General features: G+C 37.7%; 1 protein-coding gene across 2 annotated transcripts in view; it reads right to left on the bottom strand.

Annotated features, from left to right (window-relative positions):
* NELL1 (neural EGFL like 1) overlaps positions 1–24,449 on the bottom strand; it is a 910,206-nt gene that overhangs the window by 650,274 nt on the left and 235,483 nt on the right. For both annotated transcript variants that reach the window (XM_016920567.4, XM_016920568.4), the window contains exons 6-9: positions 12,079–12,151; positions 11,000–11,082; positions 2,896–3,030; positions 1,859–1,961 (exon numbers count right to left, since the gene is read on the bottom strand). In XM_016920567.4, the coding sequence (XP_016776056.3) occupies positions 1,859–1,961; positions 2,896–3,030; positions 11,000–11,082; positions 12,079–12,151 (394 nt within the window). The remainder of the gene's footprint in view (positions 1–1,858; positions 1,962–2,895; positions 3,031–10,999; positions 11,083–12,078; positions 12,152–24,449) is intronic.

Here is a 24,449-nt window from a genome sequence, read left to right as displayed (position 1 = left end):
AACTGCCCACACAATACAACCTCAACTGCACACAAAATGTAATTTTTCTTAAAAAAAGGACACATCCACTAAAATTTCAAGAGTGTTTCTAAGTGGAGGTATTATGGGTGAATTTTCCATCTTGATCTTTATCATTCTCTGTGTTTTCAAAATGTTAAGCCAAAAGCACAGTGCTTTTATAATTTTAAAAAAATGTCAAAAAGTTAAGACACAAACCTGCCGGAGGACTCATTACTTCCATGTCCAAACAACAACTTTCAAGAGATGGCATTCAGAGATCTATGCAGGAACTCTAAATAATAGACTAAAACATCTCACATTTTTTAATACATCCCTAATAGCCTTTTTTTTTTTTTTTTTTTTTTTTTTTGAGACAGACTCACTCTGTTGCCCAGGCTGGAGTGCAGTGGCGTGATCTCAGCTCACTGCAACCTCCGCCTCCCGGGTTCAAGCAATTCTCCTGCCTCAGCCTCCAGAATAGCTGGAATTACAGGTGCCCACCACCACACCCAGCTAATTTTTGTATTTTTAGTAGAGACGGGATTTCGCCATGTTGGCCAGGCTGGTCTCAAACTCCTGACCTCAGGTGATCCGACTGCCTCGGCCTCCCAAAGTGCTGGGATTAGAAGCGTGAGCCACTGTGCTTGGCCCCTAATAGTTTTTCAACTTCTTCTGCTGAAGAATATCAAGAATGAAAACAAATAATCTGTACCTACTAACAACTCTCTCCAACATGGGATCAAACTATAATTCAATATCCAGACACTTGAGCTGCCTATATTGCCAGACATGACTTTCAAAAGTTCTTGGAACAGAAATAAGAAAGCTTTTCTCTTTAGAGCAACTCCAGGTACATCCCCCAGAGCAATGGGTGCAGTGTGCCAACCATAAAAAAAAAAAAGGAAGATTACAAAGTTCCTTTTTGAAAAGTTCAACAATTATTTGGGCTGCTGCAACCCACTTTCACTGCTATTCCCACTTTCAGTGTCATAATAGGTGACATGCTGTTCCTGGCAGAATGATAGACCACTGTGCTTTGAAGGCTACTGACATTGGTGTGTTTCTTTTGGTAAATAAATGACCTTGAAAATTATCCATAGCACACATTTCTGACCAGAACTCTCCTTTTCTGTAGAGGACCATATGGACTGATAAAAAGGCTATGGGCTTTGTAGTCAACAGAACTAGTTTTCTCTCACCTCTGCCACTCACCAGCCTCATGATTTTGGTAAGCTAATATCCCTAAGCCTCAGCTTCCTGTAAAATAGGGATAATAATAATACCTCCCTAAAGAGTTGCTGTGAGAATTCACTAAGCTAGTAGATTTAAAGCATCCAGCACAGTATATGGAACATACCACATGTTCTAAATGACAGCTTCAGTATTTTAACTGAATTTCATCCCGAAGTTCCCAACAAAGGCCTCTTAATAAGAGGAGAATCTAGCCAAAACCTCAGAAAGCCAAAATACAGAATTTGGCCTTTAACTTGATCATTTAGAATGAGGGGACTAAAGCCTATGGAGCTTTGGAGTTGTAAATTCACAGATCAGCCTCACCCACTTGCTGGACAAGCGACTTAATCCCTGTGAACACACGTTCCTTCCACATAGAATGAAAGAAGAATAGTAATTACAGGTGATGTGAGGATTTAAAAAAAAAAAAATTGCCCATGTTAAGTGTCTGCCACATTGCAAGTGATTAAAATATTGTGGCTCTTCTTACCATATATTTAATGTTACATCAACTGCCAATGTTTCATTTCATCAATGTCAATCAGTTGAGTCCAGAAAAACAGGGAAAATAAATAAATAAATCTCAAAACACAGACAGCCAGTCTGACCCTCAGTCAGTACTTACGTCGGCAGACCTTACAGCACTGGCCAGCAATGTGCACTGGGAGGGAGTCTGGGGAGCAATTGAGAGGGGGACAGGACATCCTTCGGCATTCCACGGCACCACTCTGAGGAAGGAAGGACATGGAACATAATCTCAGAAGTATCCTTTGATAGCTCCTGTTGTGGAGATCGTTGAAATCTCATCCCAGAAACCTCATCAGGGAAACAGAAGCAGTATTCGAATTCCCAGTCCACTCCAGGACCACAGATGAAGTGTTTTCTCCAGCCCGAATGACCTGTACCACCTCAATTACTTTTCTGAAATACATCACTGGTTTCATCCTACCTGCCCATGTGTGCTAACTAGATTATGCAGAAAACAAAAAGTCTATTTTTATAAGAACATCAATAACACATTTGCAGACGCTGTCAATCATTTCTGAGGCTCTAACAATCTGTTTTGTATTTTCCTAGACAAACAATGGCATTCTTCAGATATTTATCAAGTAATTTCAACTGGACAGGGTTTACATACTAATTTTTGGAAGGGGATGTTGTAATTCACTGAAACAGATGAAGGGATATACAAATAATGGATATCCTGACAGTGATAGTGAGTCAGGGAGGAAATGCCTTGCAATTATTTGAAACAGGTGATGGATGCACTTTGTAAAAGACAATAAAAACATGTAGAGAATAATTAAACTCCCCTTTTAAAGTTATTCTCGTTATGAATAAGGAGAACCATTAGGTTGTTTGAAAATCAAAGGAGTCCCTTCTTTCCACTATATCCCAACCTTCAAACTCCAAACATTGCCTTTTAAATCAAATTAGGGTGTGTTGGCAAGGGAAAGCAGATTTTAATTTCCAAGTATTCATATAAGACATGACACTTTTCCAGCATTGCTTCACAGTTGCTCGTATGGCTAGTGGGTGCTAGGTAAAAACCTAACAATTCTCAGAGTTAATATTATTTATTAAAGAACCAGGTTACACTCTAATTATCAAACCTCTCCCCTTAAAACTGTTTTTACTGTATTTATTTACAAAGAGGCTTACTTTGCAAGTGCAGCTCCTGCAATGGTCACCATCTACCCAAGAGTCTTGATCTCGATAGAGCAGTCCACTCACTTGACAAGTCTTCTCACAATGACAGTTTTCCAATTGACTAAGTCTTGTCTCTGCATAATTTAGCTGCAAACAAGAGTTACTGAATGTAATTTCTGTAATTCAATTGCATCATCCTAACAAAGCTAATAGCAACAAGAAAAAAAATCCTTCTGAGAAGAGAAAAAAATGTTCAGAGCAGTTCACTGATTCTTAGCATTATCTGTTTTTTGTTTTTTTTATTTTTTTTACACAAGGTGGAATCACTCTAAATTGAAGAAATATTGGCTATCATGGTCTAATGAATACCAAATGAGACATTAAACTGTATCTCAGGAACCTCATGGGTGTTCATAAATGTGTGTGCTTTCCATTCAAGCCCATACAAAAACACTCATAATGAATGTGTTCTCAAGGACTCATTATGATGTTTACAGGCGATCTAATCAGGAACTCCGAGGCACTTACATTTATCTCCCACTATCCTCTCTATGTTCTTCACACACTAACTAGAATGTCGTGGTTTACAAACTAGGAAGTCACTGCCTTCTGTCTGATGAAAAATTCTGGAGAGCTGGGGTCAGAAAAAAAGAAAAGTGGTAAGCGGATCCCCCAAACAGAATGCCCCAGGAATTCACTTTTGTGCTTAGAAGAAGATCAGGAAAAGTAACCAAAACCCCAGGTAAGATCAGAATTTTGTAAAATAACCTTTTTTATTTTTCTAGGCCACCCAGTCATTGCCAATAATCACAGAGTCTTAGACTCTCCCGCTGGAAAGGGATTATAAAGCTTGAATATCCTCACAAGAAACCTCAAGTGATTATCTAGCCTTTGTACATCTCCAGTGGAGGAACATGTATTATCTTCCAAGGAAAGCCACTTTTCTCAGTTAGCTCTCTTGTTTGAAACATTTTTCATGGTTTTGGCTGTGAAATCTTTCTTTTTTTCCTGCCATACCTAGGTTTTCATTGTAATCCATCCTGAGCAAACCTAATCTTCATGCATTTGAGGTTATCCTGTCGTCTTGACCACACTTGGCACCACCAGGTTCCCTTAACAGCTCCTCATGATATGATTCCAAGCCTCTCTTCTGATCACTTTTCATACAGCCTACTCCAGTTTACCTTCAAAAATATGGTGCAAAAAAACCCTAAATACAGCACTTTGATATGATCTGTCTACTGTCACATCCACACGAAAGAGTAACTCAACCTAGTAGTGATATTACTCTCCCTTTCCTTTCCCTTACATAGAGACCACCATGATTGAAAAACAAATATCGTTTCCTAGAAAATTATCTGAGTTTCTCTTTTCCTTCTCAATCATGTTTATCCTTTCATGTCTTAAGTACTTTCCCCACACAGGAGATCAATTCAACCTTTGATCTAACTAAGATTATTTTGAGCCACTATTTTAGACATAATAGATAAACCTAGGGAATGACTTCCACCATCTTTCTACATTAACTATGGTTCCATTTCATACACCTTCCTCTGACTTACTCATACCAGAACTACTCTCTGGAAATGGAATCCACATGTAATTCTAACCTTTGTTTTTGTCATTTATTTCATCCTCTTCCTCCAAGCTTTTGGAATTTCTCAAGAAAATTTACCCCTTGTCTGCCTTTTGTGGGTGGTAGCAAAGGGTAGAAAACACAAAAAATAGGATCTTAGCCCAACCACGATGCACCATGAGCAGCCCCTAAAGAACTAAGAGTTGACGCTGCCTGAAATATTAGCTTCCTATCACTCCTTCTAATATGCATGATCTTCTACAAATCCATGTTTCATTTAAAACTCCAGCCTAGGTCAGGTGCAGTGACTCACACCTATAATCCCAGCACTTTGGGAGGCCAAGACGAGCAGATGACCCAAGGTCAGGAGTTTGAGACCAGCCCAGCCAACATGGCGAAACCCTGTCTCCACTACAAATACAAAAAAAAAAAAAAAAAGCCAGGTGTGGTAGCGGGTACCACCAGCTACTCTGGAGGCTGAGACATGAGAATCTCTTGAACCTGGGAGGCGGAGGTTGCAGCAGGCCAAGATCACGCCAGTGCACTCCAGCCTGGGCAACAGAGCGATACTCCATCTCAATAAATAAATAAATAAATACAACAAAACTCCAGCCTAATCATAGAGTTTATAGAATCTATGATAATTAAGTTATTTGGCAATGCTTTAGGAAACGGATAAAATACACTGCTGAGTTTGGTGATACTCTTGGACACTGAGGGATGATGGCATATGGTTTGGCCACTTGCAGATACCAAAATCTGAAAATGTTCAAGTCCTTTATATAAAATAGTATAGTTTGCATATAACGTATGCACATCCTCCTATACACTTTAAGTCATCTCTAGATAACTTATAATAACTAATACAATGTCTAAACATCAATGCATTCACATGGATTCAATGCAGTACTCGGTACATGGAAAATTCAAGTTTTACTCTCTGTAACTTTTTGGAATTTTTTTCTGAGTATTGTTGGTCCATGGTTGGTTGAATCCACAGATGTGGAACCTCAATAGAAAGAAAGTAACAACTTATCACTTATCTTTACTTCATTTCTATAGCCCCAGTAGTTCCTACACAAGGCAGTAACAGATATATGACCTTGGATTGAACAACAGAGTTGAACCAGATCTGCATTCCTCCTAAAAGGGTCTCAGAATTGTGTACCTTTGTGAGAGGACCCATACGTGCCTTACTCTGAAAATCTGGAACAATTCTGGTGTCTCTATCACTCCAAGAAGGGAACTTCTTAAGGACTAAATGGCCCAAAAGGCAACTCTACATCTATCTGAGCTTTCTTAAAATCCAGGAGCTTGCCTAAGGGAAACAGTGGCAATTTCTAGCACTGTCCCACAAAGCTGAGCTGTGCTCACCTACAAAACTCAATTCCAAAGAAAATGTCAGTTTTAATATAATGAATGCTATTCTCAAGGCTGATTTTGTTTCCCTTCTGAATGTGGTTTTTATTTTTAATATTTGTAGCCTTTTCTGACAACATTGAGAAGTCCTATTGTCTGTAATAATAAGAGCACACCAAATAGACACAAAGGCAAAGGGATGTTAAGGCAAAAAGCTAATTTTTCAAAGAACTTCATGTAACCTCTTGCCTTCCCTTTTACTCCTGCTAAATCCTAAAACAGCAATAAAGGAGACAAACAACTGTGAATCAAAAAATGAATTGCATTTTCTGTCACTGGTATTAGCATGCTGAATTTATACACATTCATTTTCAAAAGCTATTTCTATACTACCTGACACTTTCTCTAAGATTGTCTGCAGATTCAAAATAGATATGGTATCACATCTACATCTCTATTCTGTCTTCCTCTTGTTTATGCATTTATCTAAGCAACCATGGACCAAATCATTTATTCTGAACCCTACATAATGAAAGATAGACAGCAGAGGCCTTTTTTATCATCAGAGGTCAATGAACAGATCTAAGTACATTAGTCGTGTGGTGGATTGTTTCTTTTCTTTGAAATACCATTTACTTGGCATTTGCTATATGAAAGGAAAAAAGAAGCTTCTATTGTTAAACATTTAAGCTTAATCGAAAAATCATTATGGAATTCCTCAAAACAATGAAAGTCTCAAAATTAGAGATATCACAAGCTTAAATGCCACTCCAAGTGTCACTTGATTTGCATACATAGATTTGTCAAATATTTAAACAGAAGTAATCAAGAAAGTCCCAGTCTTCAGTATCTCTTCTTTCTGAGCTTGAAGTCAGAATGGGATTACAGTGCAGTTGGGATCTGATAGCAGGACAGAGTCTGACCCTATCATAATGTTCCCAGCAGGTAGGTAGTTCCCACAATGTCAAAACCACCTGAGAGAAACTTCAGAGTAAGCCAGGGGAGTGGCTGATGCTTGTAGATCACTAAGGGAAATGTAGGAGGACAAAAAAGTTTATTACTTGAGGTAGCAGCCCCATCTCTTCTCTGCCTTAAAAACAGTACAGTTTTGCCAAAAAGCCAGAATTCCTCAAGAGAGCTCTTATCTACCCTGACCTCTGTCACCTGAATGTGAGTGCAGGCTGCTCCCATGATCAAGCAAGGGCACAGTCACTTGCCAGCATGCCTAACCCTAAAAGGAGAAAAGGATCAATGAGCTCTCCTACACAGACCCCTGGGCTGATCTGGTATCTACATCTGTTTGGTTCTGACTTTGACTACCAATTCCTCTCTAGCTTATACACGGAGCTTCTTCTCCGGAAGGGCTCCAGGGTTTCCACCTTGACCCAAGGGGAAGGACTTCCTGCTGTTTTCCAGGACTCCTAGACTAGAGTCTTGACAGCAATGCATAGGCTCTACCAGACTTTGTGATTTCAAGTCACTGGGGAAGATGTGCATTTTCTTAAGGACCATTTTCTCTAAGGAACCATCATCCCACCATGGTTGTCTATATCTTCTAGGTTTAAGAGTATAAACAGCAGCAGCCACCACCTATTGAATGACATTTGTGTGCCATGCAACAAACCTCATTTGCCTGGGCTCACGGAATCTTTACAAGAGCAGGAATAATTGTCACCATTTTACATATGGGGAAACAGATGCTGAAACAAGTTGAATAACTTATTCAAAGCTATAAATATCCAAGGAAATTATAAAATAGAGACTCAGAATCATATCAGCCTGACTTTAAAGCCCATTCTCTATCTCCACTATGACCTATATGACTGTCTACCCATCTTAATCGGAACTGCTGGACAACTCAAATCAAAACTCCAAAAATTACCTCCAGCCCTATTAACTGAATTCTGCCACAATCGGCCTATTTAATTAAAAATAAAGACTGGGCCCAGATAAATTTAGTGCCATAGAATTCTTTTTGCATCTGCGAACCATATTGAACTTCAAGTTTGCCTGACATTTCCAGACTCCATCTCCTTCCACCTGCCAAAAAAGTGAGTTACATTTTCGCCTCCACCAAGATGGCAGACTACATACCCTGAAGGACTTCACCAGCTGAACCAACTAAACTGCTGTATTCAATATATAAATAAAAACTTTTGAAAATTGTCACGGAGCTAATACAAAAGGAAGAAAGAAAGTCACAGAGGCCAAAACAAAGTGACTGCAGGGATCCCAGGAAATAAGTGAGCACCAAAGACAACAACATCCTGAAGATTTCTGATGCAATGTAGAGCCCCTGAGCTTCCACCCTGATGGTTGCACAGGGTATAGGGGGACAGAGTTGGGGAAAAGTATCTTCCCAAGATGGGTACCTTAAAGCAAACCCCTATATAAAGATTTGACCTAACATGTGATACCCTCAGTGTTAGAGTGAACAAAAAGAAGGAGGCTTGCTCAAGGCACAGAAAGAAAACTTTCATGTTCAGACCTTGGCACTAGCTAGAAGGAAAAAAAAATCTTCCTTGAAAATCCTTAAAGAATCCTTTCCTGAGACTTCACCTGGCCTTTCCTAGGTGTAGCAGTCTGATTCTGAGCAATCTGGTTTGAAAATACTTAAGTAAATAATGTCAAATAATTTTCACTATTTCCAAGGAAAACAAGCAGCTCATAGCCAAAAGCGTGCATTAAGAGACACTGTTCTTAAAAAAAAAAATAAAATAACACAATAAAAAAGAGACCTTGCTCTTGCCATAACCTTCTTCTTTGAAAAGTTACTACAAGTTCTATGTTGACACATTTCATTCCAAGCAGGTATGATCTGAAAACTTTAGTTCAGCTCAATAAAATGATCAAACATTCATTTCTCTTTTCCTTTCTTTTTATTTGCTCTTTCTTGGTAATATCTCCATCCTCCTGCCAGTGGATGGTGAGGGTTAGAAAGAGTAATATTACTCCCTATTTATAGCTTTTATCTCTCTTCTTAACCCTCTCTTGTCAAACCATAAACTTTCTCAGCCATGATTCAACTTTCAGGATCTAACTACCTGAGTTTAGGTCCCAGCTCTGCCATCTACTCTCTTAGGAAAAGTTATCAGACCTTCCTGGACCTCAGTCATCTCATCTGTAAAGCAGACTAATAAATTAAAGCAAGCTCAAAGGATTGTGGTAAAGATTAAAGTGACAGGGGATATAAAAGCTTAAGCATTTTAACTAATACATAGTAAATGCTTGTATTACTGACTTTTCCATTTCTTTTAGATCAACGGTTGACAAACTAAGGCCAGTGGACCAAATCTGGCCCTCTACTTACTTTTGTATGTCCTATAAGCTAAGAATGGTTCTTATAGTTTTCAATAGTTATAATTTAAATTATTATACTTAAATGAACTAAGTCTACACATAATATCCTTGATTTTGCCTCTTGGCTTGCAAGGCCCAAAATTTACTAGCTGGTCCTTTACAGAAAAAGTTTGCCAACGCTTATTCTAGATGATCATAGATTTCAAATTACACAGCAAAGATGGAAGTACTCAGTTTTCAAATTGTAATTCTATATACTGTTCGGAAGGAACAGACCTAAAAATCTGCCAAAGTGCCAAAGGGAGGTTTAGAAGATGGATTAAAAAATTTGCTGTTTGCAACTGCCCACAATAAAATACCTACCTCACAAAGGCCCATTTTACACAATAATGTTTTGAGAATAGAGCTCTCTGGGGCTCCTAGATGATGTGTGGCTAAAAAGAGAAAAATGACATTCTCTGCAATGGGAAAGAATGAGAAAGCAAACGACGCCCTCGAAGCTGGAGAATGAAGAACCACAATCACCTGAGACAGAGTGGCATGTTTCTTGTTCCAAAAATTTGGTAGCATGCTAAAATATAATTAACAGTATTGAGATCAAGCTGCTCCAGACAATATGAAATAAAAGCCTCTCTATAACACAAGCTGGGAAGGTAAATAATCACCTGCATTTCACATTCCGACTATACTCTGAAGTGAAAAGCTAATGCTTCAGATCTCAGCCTCAGTCTCAATTGGTTTCTTAGAAAAGTTTTCCATCTCTCCTTTCCAGACAAAAAGGGGTTTGCCTTAGCCAAAAGCCCAGTTTGAAATAGAAACATTGTCTTCAGCAGCACAATCCATGGGTCCAAACTATAGCCTTATCTTGCAAACACTTACCTACCCACCAATTTTTTTGCACATGCCATGGCTGATGGTAGGGAGCAGTCTTAGCTGCAGGTACAATAGGATTAATGTATCATTTTCACTGTTATTAAAATTCTTCTTTTTGCAGAGTATAATGTCTCTTAGGCCCAACCTAATTCTTTCTTCGCCCTAGGCTGGAACTCATGTCCACAACTGATTGGTACCATAACAACAGCATTAGCCATATTTTCTATATTTTCAGTGTCTTTTTCAACAAGGCTCAGGGCTTTTCATTATGAATATACACTTTACGAATATATATTAAAGCCCTTAGCTGTTTACACATTTGGCTCTGCCACTCAGTATGAACATATCTAGGGTAGAAAGTATGTCTTTTTCACTATTGCCTCTTTGTGCCTAACACAGTGCCCAGCAAACGGCAGGTCCTCAAAAGATGCTTGTTAAGTGGATGATGGAATGGAGAGGAGGAAAAGGTGCAGAATTATAAAACCGAAGGTGTTGAAAGGCAAACTTTACCTCCTTTGCTATTTAACTCAGGACCAGCCTTGAAATAAATTATACATTAAAAATGTAATATAATGCCTTCTTTTGACAGTAATCTGTTCCTAACAATAGCTATTTTGCCCCTTCCGATTATTGGCAATTATTCTTACATCCAAAATGCATTAGCTTATAAGAGCAGTGGCTCTGACCATAGATCATCTTACAGTGTTACTACTTTAATAGCCAATAGGCAAATTCCTTTTCCACTCCCACGGAATCTACAGTGATACATATTGCCTCTTGCTTCCAAACATTTTTCAAGTAAACATTATGATACAGCTTAATAGCATCAAAGACAGGAATGGTTATGTTTACTATTGGTAGTCCTATTTTGAGTAAGAATAAAACATTTTTGTAGTAACATATAGCAGATGCCGAGGCTAAAAATGTTTCCATTATAACATATCACTCCAAATTCCAGATAGGACAGAAAAAGAAATGAAACATCACAAATGAAATTTAGATACCTACTTTTGCAGTCATCTTGGCCAAAAGCTCTTGTAAATCCATTATTCCTTGCACCAGGCTTAAGAAATCACTGCAGGTTGGGCAAGCTCAATAAAGAAAATATAAAACATATATATTTATATTGTGCTAATATAAGAAATAAAATTTTAAAACAGTAGATACGTGACTATGTAGAAGAGTTTTTGGGGTTTTTTTGGTTGACATTGCTTTGAAACTTGAGTGAAATCACAGAGGATTTCAGGTCTGGATCTTTTCCTATTTTAATAAGCAAAAAGAAAGGAACAGGAAAAAGGCATTGTTAACTAAAAAGAAAGGCAACATGACATTTTAAAGTTAAAATTAAACTCTCATTTTTATAGGGAGGTAACTTAAAAAATGTGAAGTATCATAGAAGAAGAAAAAGTAAACTCTCATCCAGGTCAAGAATCTTAAGGAATAGTTTTTAAAAATTTATATTAAACATATCTTTCTATATCCACCTATAGAACCTGCTAATGTAACCCTCTTCTTTTCAAATTTTAGTTCAATAAATGATATGGGTTGGCTGCATCCCCACTCAAATCTCATCTTGAATTGTAGCTCCCATAATTCCCACATGTGGGAGGGACCCAGTTGGAAATAATTGAATCATGAAGGCAGTTACTCCCATACTATTCTTATGGTAGTGAATAAGTCTCACAAGATCTGATGGTTTTATAAGGGGTTTCACCTTTCACTTGGCTCTCATTCTCTTTGGCTGCCACCATGTAAGATGTGACTTTGCTCGTGTTTTGCCTTCCACTATGATTGCGAGGCCTCCCCATCCATGTGGAACTGTGAGTCAATTAAACCTCTTTCCTTTATAAATTACCCAGTCTAGGGTATGTCTTTACCAGCAGTGAGAAAACGGATTAATACAATAAATGATACATTTTTTTTAAAGACACAGAATTATATAATGTAGATAATAAGTTCTCTGTCACTATCCCCAGAACCTCAGAAGTCAACACTGTAAACAATTTGGGTCTATCTTTCCAGATGTGTTTCTCTGATACAATCAACAAGTTATATAATATATCACAATGCTTTAAGTTGCTACTTACTGCGATTTAGATTTGGACACTGTGTTATATATCCATTCGGCATAAAGATGATCTTCCCATCTTGGATGATCCCCTTGATAATAGAAGAGACAGGTGGCAATCAAGATTACAGTCACCAGCTCAAATGTCCCCTATGCAATCACACACTCTTGGCAGGTCAGATTATTTTTCAACAAAATTGATTCATTCAAAGGGTGAGCTGGCCTTAGTACATACTGAACTACTCTAAAGCATCCTACTTTAGGAATCTCGAATTGTACATTTATGTGGAGAAAGCTCCAATTAGTTACCACTAGTTAATGCCAATTATAGATTATAACACCAAAGATACATCAGTAAAAAGCATTGATTCAATAAAAATTCTCCTTAATGCCCTAATCATCCTGGAATATTAAATATTGCTGATTTACAGGATTTTTTTAAAGTGGGAAGAAATATAATAGAAAGATATTATGCTAAAATTTTTCTACTGATTCATTTAGCGAAGGAAATAAAATTAGACATTGGGAAAATTCCATAACAATCCTTGCTCCTCAACTAATTGAGTAACATGAGTCTTTGTTGATGAGTCTTAAAAGTAAAAGGTGGTCTTTTAATTCTGTAATTCAGTCTGGAAGAATAGCTCAAGTTTAAGAAAGTCATCAGAGCTGTCATCTCTCAATGAAAATATTGACTTGACTTTTGAATTTTTCTAGTTGAATTTCAAGATTCTGTTGTTAGGGTTTTTTCTGATTTGATGGCAGAGATATTACAGAACAGATGGAAGATGTAGAAGCTGGTTCAGAATACTGAGCTTATTCTATAAATAAAATAGACTTAAGAGAGTGCTGCAAGTCTTTCAGAGGGAGTAACATTTAACATATATGTGCTCATTTTCTAAACAGCAGAAGGCAATCAGCAAATGCAGTTTTTGGCTTATTATTTCAAGAAAAAATATTAATTGGAAATATTAATAGAAATAACAGGATCACAGCACCTCTTCCACAGAATTATATGTTTATTAACCTCTTCCTCTTCAAGGATGATGCAGTGTTTGCGATTACGAGAGAAGACAGCCTCCCCATGGAGAAGAAGTTTCTGCCACTGCTCCTCAATATTAATTCATAATCTCTTGCAGAGGAATACCAGGGAGCAATTAATGGAGCACAATCTAAATGAATTAACTTCTCTCTGGGATGAAATTACTCAGTCTTTCAAAGCAAATTAACTCTTTGAGAGGCTATCACACCTTCAAGCACATGTGGCAATTTGAGACGAGCATGGATTAGAAGTCAGGGAACCTGGTTTCAAGTTCTGGATCTGGATCTAGCTAACTGTACAGACTTAGGCAATAAGTTAGCCACCTTCTATGAGCCCCAGTTGCTTCATCTGGAAAAGAAGTGCTAGATGAAAAATCTAAAGATCCACCCAGCACTCATGTTCTAGGTCAATGAAACAGGCCTCCAAACTGAAATTGTCACATTTTAGACATCTATGCTTTCATTACTTTTCAAATAATAATAATAATAATAATAATAAAAGAATGTAAACAGACAAAACTATAGATTTCCATCTTATGGATTTCCTGGAACATGGAAAAATTCAGCGCTAAAACAGAGGCTCCTAGGCAAACCAGGACAGCTGGTTACCCTAGGCGATGCAGAATTGGTGGAAGTATATGTACAGAAAAGGATCGGATCCATACCTGTTCATCAGAAGACCCTAGATTATTTTTATTTTTATCATCCATGGAAAAGGGTACCCAGAATCCTGGAGCACATGTGTCATGGTGTTAAATACCTTTCCAAAACCAAATTGGAAACTCATTTTAAAATAATACCCCATCCCACTAATCCTAAAGCAAGAAAATACAGCACACAGCAGTTTTCCTTTTCAAGTGACCTTACTCATTTTAGTGACATTATGATTTACAAATCACCTGCCCTCACACCTTTCCTCTATGTGCATCTCTCCTTACTTCCCTGTCTTTCCACTTTTAATCTCTGGTACCTGTGTGTGTATGTTACATAGATCATTAGGTGAAGGTCAATGATGTTGACTTGAACAAAAAACAGAAATAAAAGCTGACAGCTTCCCAATGCTCATTAATACAAAAACCCAAAGCACTTGGTATTTTTTATAAGGAAAGGTCATAGAGGTGAGCCCACATACTGGCATCAAAATGTGTTCTTACCAAATGAATCAAGATGGGAATGTTAATTTATTTGAATAGTTGTAAGTCAATGCTGGATTAAAAGAAAAGTGGTGATACCCTACAGATACCACTTATAATCTAAAGATGTCTGAGTGCATGTGTGTGTATGCATGTGACTACACACATTTGTGTATATCCCAGCACCTTCCCCAGAATAAGAATCAGAAGGTCTGGCATTAAATTGCTATATGGACAATTTACTGCCAGGACATTTGCTGATAAAAGAAGCATTTGCTAAGCATGTAGTTTCCTTCATAAAACTACAAAAGGGATTTTATAATGCATAAAACTACAAAGGAGCTTAATCAGCCTTATTCCTCTCAAAAAAAAAAAATATATATATATATATATATCATCTATGAGGATTTCCACAGATGAAAATGTGCCTTTCAGCACTACAACTTCTCCCAAAGGAGATAAGGGATAAAAAGACAAAATTTTTATTATTTCTCCTCATTTAACTCTAAATGTATCTACATTTAACTGAAAAATGCAACTCTATCTGGGCCTGTATTAGCTGACCTCATTTGATCTCCTTTTTTCAGACGTATGCTTTATTTCATATTATTCATTTTGGCAGTGTTTCTTAAACTTCAAGTTCCTGAGAATCACCTTGAGTATCTGCTTAATATTCAGATTCTTGTGTCAACCCAAAGGATCCTGTTTCAGTAGGATTGGAGTGGGCCCAGGAATATTCATTTTTTAAACAAAACCTCTTCCAGATGATTCTGATGAATGGTAAAAGGACCTCACTTTGAAAAATTCTGCTCTATTGTCAACCATTTGCTACTTTTGGAGCAAGAGCGTTTACTCATTAAAAGTTCACAATGGTTAAAATTATTGCATCCAACTCATATATAAATAGAGTAAAATCTTACTGATTTGGAACTGAATAAAACCCAACAGAATTACTAGATTGTATTATAAACACCATGAATGCAAAGATAATAGATTTTCATCTTAGTATCCCCTGAAGTTCCTATTGTAGTAGATTTCACATAGTAAACACAATAAATATTCTAAAGCATCAAATTATTGAAAACTATGAATTATACAATACTGAACCACATAATTTTGAGCACAGTTAGGATCTGTGAAGATCATGTGGGGCATTAGTTTTTAATTTAGGGTATATATCAGAATTTTGGAAGAGGTTGAAAGAACAGTCATGACTATTTTGAAAACTGTCTGAGGTCATTTTGATACTTTCCATAAGAACTACTTATCTAGGGCCAGATTACCTGGTCATATGACCTATGAGAAATTTAAGGCTTTGATACTCTAAGTAGCTTTTCTAAAGGAAACCTTAATCCTAGGCTATATACTACAGGGCTACTAACTCTTGAAAACCAAAAATAAAGTTCTAAGGCCCCCAACCATCTGAATGAACCCCCTTCTCTCTGCCAAGGGCATTCCAGAGTTAACCCGGAAATCTAGTTTAGACCACGATGGAAAAGGAGTTGAACATGCTTCATTAAACCCCTCCAGCATTTACATCAACACAGACCTTAAGTCTAATGATACACATTTACAATATATTCTCCCTGAAGCCTGCTATTTAGAGGCTTCATCTGCATGAGAAAAGCTTCTTCTCCACAACCCCTTATCAGAACCCAGACATTCCTTACTACTGATAACGCTTTCAACCAATAGCCGATCAGAAAAATTTTAAATCTACCTATGACCTGGAAGCTGCCACCCTTCTGGTTGTCCTACCCTTCCAGATCAAACCAATGTAAATCTTACATGTACTGATGGATGTATTATGTCTCCCTAAGATGTATAAAGCAAGGTATACATGAGGACCACCTTGGGCACATGTCCTCAGGACCTCCTGAAGTTGTGTCATGGGTGCATCCTTAACCTTGGCAAAATAAACTTTTCTAAATTGATTGATACTTGTTTATCATTAGCTAGAGACAGATCCAGACACTTTTCGATTAACACTCTAAAACCAGTGCTGGGTCACTACAATATGCTGTAGGTAAAAATATATAATTTAAGGGATCCCCTTAACATGAACCAACAACATGTTGCTACAAAGAGGTCTTGTTATCAAAATGAGATTTTATCTTAATTGCCTTAATAGATAGATACCAATCAAACATGCAAAACTATTTGTATTAGATAATAATAATTTGCTAAGACAGTTTTTCAGTGCTAGAAAACAGAAGTCTTTTTAGGTAGCCTAATATTCTTCCCCCCATCCCCCCGCCCCCCGTAATCTTATTTACACTATTAATTCGCTAAACAATCCCATTTTCTTATTGTTAGTGTAATGATGAACCTCAGCTGATCTGAGGCCCTAAAGTGCAGAGCCCAAAATTTAGAGCCTAAAGTGCAGGGCTCTAAATCCCTAAGGTGCAGAGCCCAAAATTAATAAGCTTACTATTTAGTACGGATGGACGGCAGAAAAATGGATTTTTTTTCCTTTTGTTTAATCCACCTGTTGCCACCCTGTACCTCCTGCTGTCAGCTCACTATGCACTGAAAAATAAATTTTCACCAGGTACATTGTACATTATGGATTTTTAATGTTTAGGGAACTAATGCTCATTATTTCTATTATTCCTAGAACGTTTCTCATTTTGCATTAAGAAATATAGAAAGATGCAATTAAAAAATTAGAAAATTATCCAATTAGGTCCCACTTGTGTATGGAATAACTAAGATTAAGCAAGCTCTTCTAAACATGCAGAGCTTTCTGATACAAACAAAAGCAGCTTCACCACCAAACAAATGCTAATTCTTTTTTAACGCTCTTATTTCCCTGCAGATCTCTGTTTACACTGAAGAAAATGGTTCTATTTTTTTGTATGCTAAAATACTGAAACAAATTGCTTTGAAAGAGAGAGGAAAAAGGGGTGGGAGAGTTTCCTGCTGGGCATGTAAATATATGGATGAAGATGTGTTCTGTTTATAAACTGGCAGCGACTCAAGCTTTGGAAACAGGCTAACAAAAAGTAGGACCTGTAAACTCACAGGGAGGGTTTTCAAAATGCAACCAATCATGTACTTCTGCCCTGAAGACGTTAATAAAATATTCCAGCATGCAAAACCGCCAAGAAAGACACTTGTCGACTTTCATTATGATCAATAAAAACTGTCAGCTCATTAGCATATCATTAGCTGTCCTGCTGTTTCCAAAGTCTTAATGCACAGAAATATTAATCTTCAAATGTGTAAGATTCCCCAGTTCTGTGACTTTGACTTTCTGCATGAAAGGAAAAATAAGAATTAAAATGGGAGGAATCCAATATAGCTTCTTTTTCAATGTGCCTATAAACATATGTTTACCATCTGTGGAATTATGGGAAGCAGCTGAGGTAAAAACAACAGCTGTGGAATTTTTAAAAAGTTGTAATCAATTTCACTTCCCAGTGACACCTCAGCTGTTAGAGGAGACAGTGATGTCCAGGTAAGGGAAAGGTTTCAGACCCAAGTTCACCAGACAGACACAGAGACAGAGAAACAAGACAGGAGAGCCTTGGCCTCTGTGAAAGGCTTTGGAATGAAGTCTCCCTGAGGCCTCAACTATTTAGAAACTGTCAGAACACTCAACCCATGAAGCATCCTTATAACTTATTTTGGTTCACCTCGGCTCATTTTTTTTATTTTTCACCCTCTGAAATTGTAATAGCATAATCAGCTTAGAATGCATCAAAGGGAAATTGAGTGGGTAGTTAACCATCCTGATAATGAAAATCTATGACAATCAGAAGATTCAGATAAGCCTATCACTACTGGCCAGCTTTTCTCAAATGGATGCTGTTTTGAAGTGAAGAAATTCCCAGCTTGTGTTCTGTGTCTCAGACAGGAATTACCTAATGCTAGAGGCTTATGTACCAGGCACCAAGCAAGTGATTCCATCCTCTGCTATTTAATCAGCAGCACTTTTTTTTTGCACTATCCACAAGGATCCACCAGGGTCCAGAAATTAGGTTTGACAAGTGAGGAGCTTTTGCTTTTACTTTGCCTATAAAGGCAACATAATAATATTTAAAATAGAGAATAATGTTATTTTAACCTGAAGGCACATCACAAGCATTTTTAGTTCTGGAGCAATTCAGCAGATGTGGTTGTTGAATCCATGAGGCTGCATGTACAAGATAAATATTAAAAGCCTGGAGCTATGCTGACTCTCACCTGAGAAGTGGCTACCTCTTTTTCAGGGAGATTTTTGTAGTGTTGAATTGATCAAGAGGTAATTTCTGTAATGAGACACTGACATATTTCCCCTACCTCAGCCATTTCTTCTCATAAAAGGATGGCCAGAAGCACTGCCTGGCATCCAGGATTCTAAGAGAAGATGAGTTTTGAAAGCTGCCCCATGGAAAGTATCTTTGTAATGAGCCATTCCATGAGGCCACTCCTATTAGGAAGCAAGAAGAACCGCCTTGCTCTCTAGGAAGATGGACTGTGTGAAATTGCCATCGCCTTTTGATGTTTCCACTGGGATCACCTATTCTTTGAAGCTGGAAACCCAGAGAAAGACAAATTCTGTCTCCTGATGGTACTTGGTGTACCACATGTAAATATCATGTCTCCTTAATCAACACAGTGGTAACTGTGGAAACACAGGGTAAGCCCTTAATAAATATTTGTTGAATGAAGGAGCAAAGACTTTGAAATCATAAAGACCTGGGTCTAAATCCCATTTCCATCACTTCTGGGCTATATAAGGTTGGCAACTTACTTAATCTCTGAGTCCAATTGCCTGATCTACACAATGGGGATAAAAATCACTAACTTAGTAGGATTTCTCTGAAGGTGAAATGTAATTAACTGAGATACTATATGCAGGGCCAAAGTCTGTAACATAGGAAGTATTCAATAACTGTTGGTTCTGTCCTCTACATTCCCATAACCCACCTCTGCAGCAAAATGATTGTCCAAGTCTCTGAATGTTCTTTGTGTTATCTGTCTGTACCAGGTATTTGAGCTCAAGCACAAAGTTCTTTATATCTACAGAGAATCATACACTCATCAAGCTGGAATAGATAATAGGAAGAACTGTTCTCTCTCTCTTAATCATATCCTCATAACTAAAACAGAAATTCCTAAAAGACAGGAAGAGTGCCTTCATTTCTACAGTATACAGTTAAACATACAGGGACCATTAAATGCCAAGAAATGCATTTTTATGTGCTTAAATACTAAAAAGGGATGGAGACATGTGTTACAAATGTACTATGTGCAAGTTGCTTTTAATACATATTCTTATATAATCCGCATTACCTTCAGGAAAGACATCTCTGGAACTTCACAAATAAGAAGATAAATTCATAACTGGTACATTCATTCATTAACAGTATATTGTCTGCCAGTTATGTACCTGGTACTTCTAAGCACTTGCTGAATGAGAGCTAGTTCTGACCCTGGTGAAGCTTACAATCTAGAAAGACCAATGATGAACAAATAAACACCCACATAAACTATACTTAGAACCTGCTACATAATTTGCAGAGTCCCTTGTTCAAAATTTACTAAACAATTGAAGAGGGCAACAGCAGAGCAGTAATCTAATCACAGGACCTTTCTAAGCACGGCCCCCCTGGGACTGCACAGGTTGATGGCCCATGAAGCCAGCCCTGCCTACACTCTCAAACTGTGGTGAGTGCGGGGCCGGAAATGGAGATGTTTCAGTTGGAAAGTATGTGATAGAATGATTGCAAATTGATTCCCCATTTGTACTCACACATTTTGAACAGTGACTTTGTACACCCTCACTTCAAGAGGGGGAGTCTGTTTCCCCATCCCTTAAGTCTGGGGCTAGTCTTGTGACTTGCTTTGATCAGTAAAGCACTGTGGAAGTGATGGTGTGCCAGTTCCCAGCCTAGGCCTCAAGGGTCTTGTGAACATCTACTCTACCTTGAAACATTGCCGAGCACCACGGGAACAAGCCCAGGCTGGCCTGTTAGATAATGAAAGACACATGGTCCAGTCGTCAACATTGCCCCAGCCAGGAGTTAATCACCACGGCACTGAGACTATCCCAGTTAAGTCAGCCTTTGGCCAACTCCACCAGCCAGCTACAGGCATATGAGTAAATCTAGAGGGGATCAACCAAGACCGATCCTTATCAACACAATTTTTGAGCAGACCTGTGAGCTTATTGACATAAGCCCCTGAGTTTTGGGGGTTTGTTGTGCAGCAATAGCTAACTGATACATGCAGTAATGGTGACGGACCTGCAAAGAGAGGGTGCTCCAGGAAAATATCCTGCACATGTACCCTAGCACTTAAAATACAAATTATAATTAATTTAGAAAAATAAAGAAGACAACATTTCAAACAACCGAATGAAAACTGTCCTGGGCACAAGCAGGTGAAAAGGCCCTGTTACGTTCAAGGAACTATAAAAAGAGTAGTGTGGCTGAGGCATGGTGGGCAGAAGAGAAAATGGCATGAGAGAAGGTTGCAGAGGACAGCAAGGACCAGATCTTACGCTGGTTTGACATGCAATAGAGAGTCACTAAAAGAATTTAAGCAAGAGAGTAACTTCACTGGCTTCAAAAAGCAAAGCAACACAATTTCAACAGCTATAATAAAGAGGTATGGTCAGGATTCAAACTCAGATCTCCATCCCTTGAAACCAAGATTCTTCTTCCCGGCCCTGGAGTTCTTGTTATGTTTCTGTCTAAAGCATGTCCCAGAACCAGCAGCATCACCATCACCTGGCAGCTTGTTAGAAATGAAAAGATTTGGGTCCCAACCTAGGTCCACTGAATCAGACTTTGGAAATAGGACCAAGCTACCTGTTTTGTTTTTTTAAAATTTTCCATTATAAACATTTTAAGTGCACAATTCAGTGGCATTAAATACATTCAGAGTGTTATGCAACCATCACCACTATTAATCAAACTTTTCTATTGCCTCAACAAAAACTCTGTAACCATTAAGCAATAACTCCCATAACTCCCGCCACCATCCCCTGTTAACCATTAATTTACTTTCTGTCTCAATAAATGTGTCTATTTTTGATATTTCATGTAAGTGGAATTATAGAATAGCTGTCCTTTTGTGCATGGTTCCTTCACATAGCATATGTTTTTAGGGCTCATCCACACTGTAGTACGTATCAGAACTTCATTCCTTTCTTACGGATGAATAATATCCCACTGGATACATATACCAAGTTTTCTTTATCCATTCATACATGGGTAGACATTTGGCTTCATTCCATCTTTTGGGTATTTTGAATAAGGCTGCAGTGAACACTGACATACAAGTGGCTGTTTGAGTCCCTGTTTTCAATTCTCTTCCCTATAAACCAAGGAGAGGAATTGCTGGATTACATGTAATTCTGTGTTTAAATTTTTGAGGAACCAACAAACTGTTTTCCACAGCAGCTGCGTGATTTTATTTTTTAATTTTTTTAATCAAAATTTTAGTTTTATTTTCAATTTTATTTTTAAATTTTACTTTAAGTTCCGGGATACATGTGCAGAATGTGCAGGTTTGTTACATAGGTATACGTGTGCCATGGGGGCTTGATGTACTATTGACCTGTCCTCTAAATTCCCTCCCCTTGCCCCCACCCCGCAACAGGCCCCAGTGTGTGATGTTCCCCTCTCTGTGCCCATGTGTTCTCATTGTTCAACTCCCACTTATGAGTGAGAACATGTGGTGTTTGGTTTTCTCTTTCTGTGTTAGTTTGCTGAAGATGATGGCTTCCAGCTTCATCCATGTCCCTGCAAAGAACATGATCGTGTCCCTTTCTATGGCTGTGTAGTACTCCCTGGTGTATATGTACCACATTTTCTTTATCAAATAGTCTATCATTGTTGGGAATTTGGGTTAGTTCCATGTCTTTGCTATAGTGAATAGTGCTGTAATAAACATACGTGTGCATGTATCTTTTCAGCAGATTGACTTATATTCCTTTGGCTATATACCCAGCAATGGGATTCCTGGGTCAAATGCTATTTCTGGTTTTATATCTTTGAAGAATTGCCATACTGTCTTCCACAATGGTTGAACTAATTTACATTCCCACCAATAGCATAAAAATGTTCGTATTTCTCCACAGCCTCACCAGGATCTATTGTTTCTTGCCTTTTTAATAATCGCCATTCTGACTGGCGTAAGATGGTATCTCATTATCATTTTGATTTGCATTTCTCTGATGATCAGTGATGTTTAACTTTTTTTCATATGTTTTTTGGCCGTGTAAATGTCTTCCTTTGAGAAGTGTCTGTTCATCTCTTTTGCCCACTTTGTGATGAAGTTTTTCTCATAAATATGTTTAAGTTCCTTGTAAATTCTGGATATTAGACTTTTGTCAGATAAGTAGATTGCAAAAATTTTCTCCCACTCTGTTGGATGCCTGTTCACTCTGATGATAGTTTCTTTTGCTGTGGAGAAGCTCTTTAGTTTAATTACATCCTATTTGTCAATTTTGGATTCTGTTCCAATTGCTTTTGGCATTTTCATCAAGCTACATGATTTTATATTTCCATCAGCAATATACAAGAGTTCCAAATTTTCCACAACCTCACCAACACTTATTTTCCCCTTATTTTCTAATAGGATGGGAATTTTATTTAAAAATTATAACCGGTGGGGTATGAAGTGATATATTATTGGAGGTTTAATTTGAATTTTCCTAATGACTAAAGATGTTGAGTATCTTTTCATGTGCTTATTGGCCATTTGTATATCTTCTTTGGAGAAATGTGTATTCAGATCATTTGCCCATTTTTCAGTTGGGTTGTCATTTTGTTCAGTTATAGGAGTACTTTGTATACTCTGGACATTAAATTTTTATAAGATACATAATTTAAAAATATTTTCTTCTTTTTTTGGTTTTGTTTTCACATCCTTAATAATCTCTTTTGATGAAGAAATTTTTTTTTTTTTTTTTTTGAGATGGAATCTCGCTCTGTCACCCAGGCTAGAGTACAGTGGCGCAATCTCGGCTCACTGCAAGCTTTGCCTCCCGGGTTCACGCCATTCTCCTGCCTCAGCCTCCCGAGCAGCTAGGACTACAAGCACCCGCCACCATGCCTGACTAATTTTTTGTATTTTTCAGTAGAGACGGGGTTTCGCCGTGTTAGCCAGGATGGTCTCGATCTCCTGACCTCGTGACCTGCCCACCTTGGCCTCCCAAAGTGCTGGGATTACAGGTGTGAGCTACCATGCCTGGCTGATGAAGAAATTTTTTTAAATTTTGAAATCCAATTTATCTATTTTTTCTTTTGTTGGTCATGCTTTTTGTGACCAACAGAATCCATTGTAAAATGCAAGGCCATAGAGATTTACCTCTACTTTTCATTCTGAGATTTAATGGTTGTAGCTATTATATTTAGAATGTTAGTTGATTTTGAGATCATTTTTATATATGGTGTGAAGTAGGGGGTCTAACTTCTATACATAGAATCATGGCATCTGTGAGTAGAGATAGTTTTACTTCTTTTCCAATTTGAATGCATTTACTTATTTTTCTTGCCCATTTGCACTGGCTAGAAATTCCAGTACAGTGTTAAATAGCAATGGTGATATCTTTGCCTTGTTCCTGATCTTAAGAGGAAAACTTTGAGTCTTTCACTACTGAGTATAATGCTAGCTCTGAGTTTTTTCATTAATGCCCTTTATTGCGTTAAGAAAGTTTCCATATGTTGCTCATTTTCTGAGTGTTTTTATCATGACAAGATATTGGATTTTGTCAGATGTGTTTTCTGTGTCAATTGAGATGATCCTGTGGGGGTTTTTTTTCCTTTATTCTATTAATGTGGCATATAATATTGATTTTTCTTATGTTAAACCATTCTCCTGGGATAAATCCCACTTGGGCATAGTGTATAATCGTTTTAATACACTGTTGGATTCAGTTCATTTGTATTTTGTTGAGAAATGTTGCATCTACATTCATAAGAGATACTGGTCTGTAATTTTCTTTGCTTATGATGTCCTTGTCTGGCTTTGGTATTATAGTAATTCTGACCTCATAGAATGAGTTAGGAAATGTTTCTCCACTTCAATTTTTTGGAAGAGTCTAAGAAGGATTGATGTTCATTCTTCTTTAAATGTTTGTTGCAATGCACCAGTGAAGCCATCTGGTCCCAGACTTTACTTGATTGAGACATTTTTGTTACCAGTTCAAACACTTTACTTATTATAAGTCTCTTCAGATTTTCTAATTCTTCATGATCTAGTCTTCTTCATGATCCAGTCC

This window comes from Pan troglodytes, chromosome 9 (genome assembly GCF_028858775.2).
Source record: "Pan troglodytes isolate AG18354 chromosome 9, NHGRI_mPanTro3-v2.0_pri, whole genome shotgun sequence".
Classification (NCBI taxonomy): Eukaryota; Metazoa; Chordata; class Mammalia; order Primates; family Hominidae; genus Pan; species Pan troglodytes.
The sequence above is the reverse complement of the archived record's forward strand: the minus strand, read 5'-3'. Positions and strand labels throughout refer to the sequence as shown.